Below are 2,874 nucleotides of genomic sequence, written 5' to 3'. Positions count from 1 at the left end.
GTGTCGGCATCCCTAATGTACTTTTTATTTTCACTGGAGGTTTACCAGGTGGCCGCAGGCCAAAGTTGTTTTGAATGTTGGCAAACTCCACACCCACAACAGAGACCATCATCCTGTGTTCTGTCCCCCTCAGCCTGGGGGCTGCAGGGAGGCTGCAGACACTGCAGGGAGGCCTGTGGGCTGAGGGAATGGGGGACTGATAACCTGATAGATAGAGCACCTGGATTAATCTGAAAGGTAACCCTATTATTTTTAGTCTTAGAACACATATACTTATGTGAATAGGGGGTTAAGTTTTTCTTAAGTTTCCTTTGAAGGCCAGTGCAAAGCAATGAAGGAGGTGACTCAGCTGTGAATCCAGCAAGCAGAACTGATAAGCAGGGACAGACCCACCAGGAGTCAAAACATCATCTCATCCCCATTATCTCATCCCCATCATCTCATCCACATCATCTCATCCCCATCATCTCATCCCCATCAGCTCATCCCCATCAGCTCATCCCCATCAGCTCATCCCCATCAGCTCATCCCCATCAGCTCATCCCCATCAGCTCATCCCCATCAGCTCATCCCCATCAGCTCATCCCCATCAGCTCATCCCCATCAGCTCATCCCCATCAGCTCATCCCCATCATCTCATCCCCATCAGCTCATCCCCATCAGCTCATCCCCATCATCTCAGCCACATCATCTCAGCCACATCATCTCAGCCACATCATCTCATGGTTCAGTGACTACAATAGCTGATGTCTGCGGACACCCAGGGCTGTACGTAGCCCCCGAGCCCCTATGCCTTTATAGTCCTGTGCCCTACACCTGCTGGAAAACAGGATTTGAATGGTTGTAAGCACCCTGTCTTCTTGGTTGGCTGGCCTTCTCAATAAATGCCTCATATGGTTCAACCCTGCCTTCGTTATTGGACACAGGGAGAGGCAACCCCAGCCCACCCGGGGGTTTCCCAGTAACATGAGGAGGGCTCTGTAAAGGCCCCAGAGCTGGGAGGTGAGGAGGGGCCTTCTCAGTCTCCTCAGGCCTGGGCAGGACAGATGGTGCAGGCACCGCTGGGACCCCATCACGGCTTTCCCGGGCCTCCCTAACCCCATGAGCTGTCCACTGGGGAGGCCTTGCTGGGCAGGTGTGTGACCCAGGCCACCCTTGCCCCAGCCCTCACTTGGCGTTGGCTCTGTGCTGGGCTACGGCCATCTTGGTGGGCATCAGGAAGCCGATGTCGGTCTCCAATTCCACCAACGTCTTCTTCTTGGCTTCCTGGGAGGAGTCCTGGGCCCAGGATGCGGTGTAGAGGTCAAAGGTGGCATTGGCACCTCTGGGCCCCTTGGCGATGGTGACCTGTCTGATCAGCTTGAAGATGTCCTCCCTGCAGGGACAAGCCGACACTGGACCCTGGGCCTGGGCCAGCGGGAGGCATCCCCCAAACTACCGTAAGGGGACTGTGGATGGCCCGCTACACCGGCCAACAACATTCTCCAGCTGAGGCCTCCCCAAGAGGCCCCCAGGCACTGCCCTAGCCCTGAACCCTACTCACCCTGTGACGGTCAGCAAGTCCATGTTGATGGCTGGCACGTCAACGCTGGCAAAGAGGTGGCCGTCCATGTCGTTGGTGCCAGCGATGTAGTCGATGTCGGCCGCGTTGGCGAAAAGGTTGATGGGGTCGTCGGGGATGAAGTCTCCATCCACGACAGGCAGGAGGCCCAAAGAGTACAGGAAGAGGTCTGCTTGGAGAGCAGGGGTCCTTGTACCTTCCAGAGCCCCCCTGCCAGACCCCAGGCCCAGGGGCAGCCTCTGCCTCCTCTGATCCAGACCAGGGTCCTCAGCCTGTCCCCCTCACATGGGGCCTGGATAATTCTAAGGCCTGGGCTGCCCTGCGAGTGTGGAGCAGCTTCCCTGGCCCGTCCACTAGATGTCAGCACCCCCAAGTGTGGCAACCCAGACTGTGTGCAGACTGCCACAGGCTCCATGGGGACAAACCATCTCGCTGACAGCCACTGGGCCTGAGGCCCCTAAATTGGGTGCAAATGACTGTTTCTGGCCATTGTTGGGGGGGAAAGGTGCACCAGCTTCCCAAGGGGGTCAGGACCCAGGGAGGCTCAGAGGGAGGGATGGCGCCCTCCGCACAGACATTCAAGGCCACAGAGGCAACAAGGGCCCTGGTGGCACCGGGCTCCCAGGGACGCCAGTGAGCGAGTGACGAGCCAGGCTGCAGCCCCTCAATCCTCACTTGTTTGGAAGCATGTCCATCCCCCCATGTGAAGCCCCCACTCACACTTCCGTCCCAAAAGGGGTATCTTATAGGCCAGCATCAGCGCCCGGGGGTCGGTGACCTTCAGACACTTGGCCATCCTGGCGGTATCGTCCAGGGGGCAGCCCACCTTCTTGGCGATCTGGGGGTTGTGGGGAGACAGGTAGGTGAGGCCAGTGCGGGGCAGATGGCCATGGTGACCGGGGCAGGGCATGTAAAGGAGGTAACACTCCCCCCACCCCAACGCAGCTCCCCTTTACCTGCTTGGCCCAGAAGAGAGGGTTCTTCTGGATGGCCCAGGGGGTCAGCGCCACGCCGCTCTGGCTGATGGCTCGCCGGATGAGGCCCTTGTTGTAGGGAGAGAGAATCTGCGACACACAGAGGCCCTGTCACCACGGCCTCACCTGTCCTGCCCACCCGGGCTCCACCAAGGACAGCCAGACTGTCAGCTTCATGCTGTTCCCCAACGCCACCATCAGCTCCCCCAGTTCCCATCCACTCCTCCAGTTCCCATCAGCTCTCCCAGCCCCCACCAGCTCCCCCAGTTCCCATCAGCTCCCCCACCCCCATCAGCTCACCCAGCTCCCATCTGCTCCCCCCCTTCCCACTGGCTCCCC

The 2,874-nt window shown here is 59.0% G+C and overlaps 1 protein-coding gene across 1 annotated transcript in view; it reads right to left on the bottom strand.

Moving 5' to 3' along the window:
- The window catches only part of LOC102242691 (bile salt-activated lipase-like), a 6,773-nt gene that overhangs the window by 847 nt on the left and 3,052 nt on the right, over positions 1 to 2,874 (bottom strand). Inside the window, 5 exon segments of the mRNA XM_014549221.1 lie at positions 1,169 to 1,375; positions 1,544 to 1,730; positions 2,282 to 2,399; positions 2,518 to 2,625; positions 2,662 to 2,713. Of these exon segments, the coding sequence (XP_014404707.1) occupies positions 1,169 to 1,375; positions 1,544 to 1,730; positions 2,282 to 2,399; positions 2,518 to 2,625; positions 2,662 to 2,713 (672 nt within the window).

The sequence above is a fragment of the Myotis brandtii genome, unplaced genomic scaffold (genome assembly GCF_000412655.1).
Source record: "Myotis brandtii unplaced genomic scaffold, ASM41265v1 scaffold5398, whole genome shotgun sequence".
In the NCBI taxonomy this organism is placed as follows: domain Eukaryota; kingdom Metazoa; phylum Chordata; class Mammalia; order Chiroptera; family Vespertilionidae; genus Myotis; species Myotis brandtii.
The sequence above is the reverse complement of the archived record's forward strand: the minus strand, read 5'-3'. Positions and strand labels throughout refer to the sequence as shown.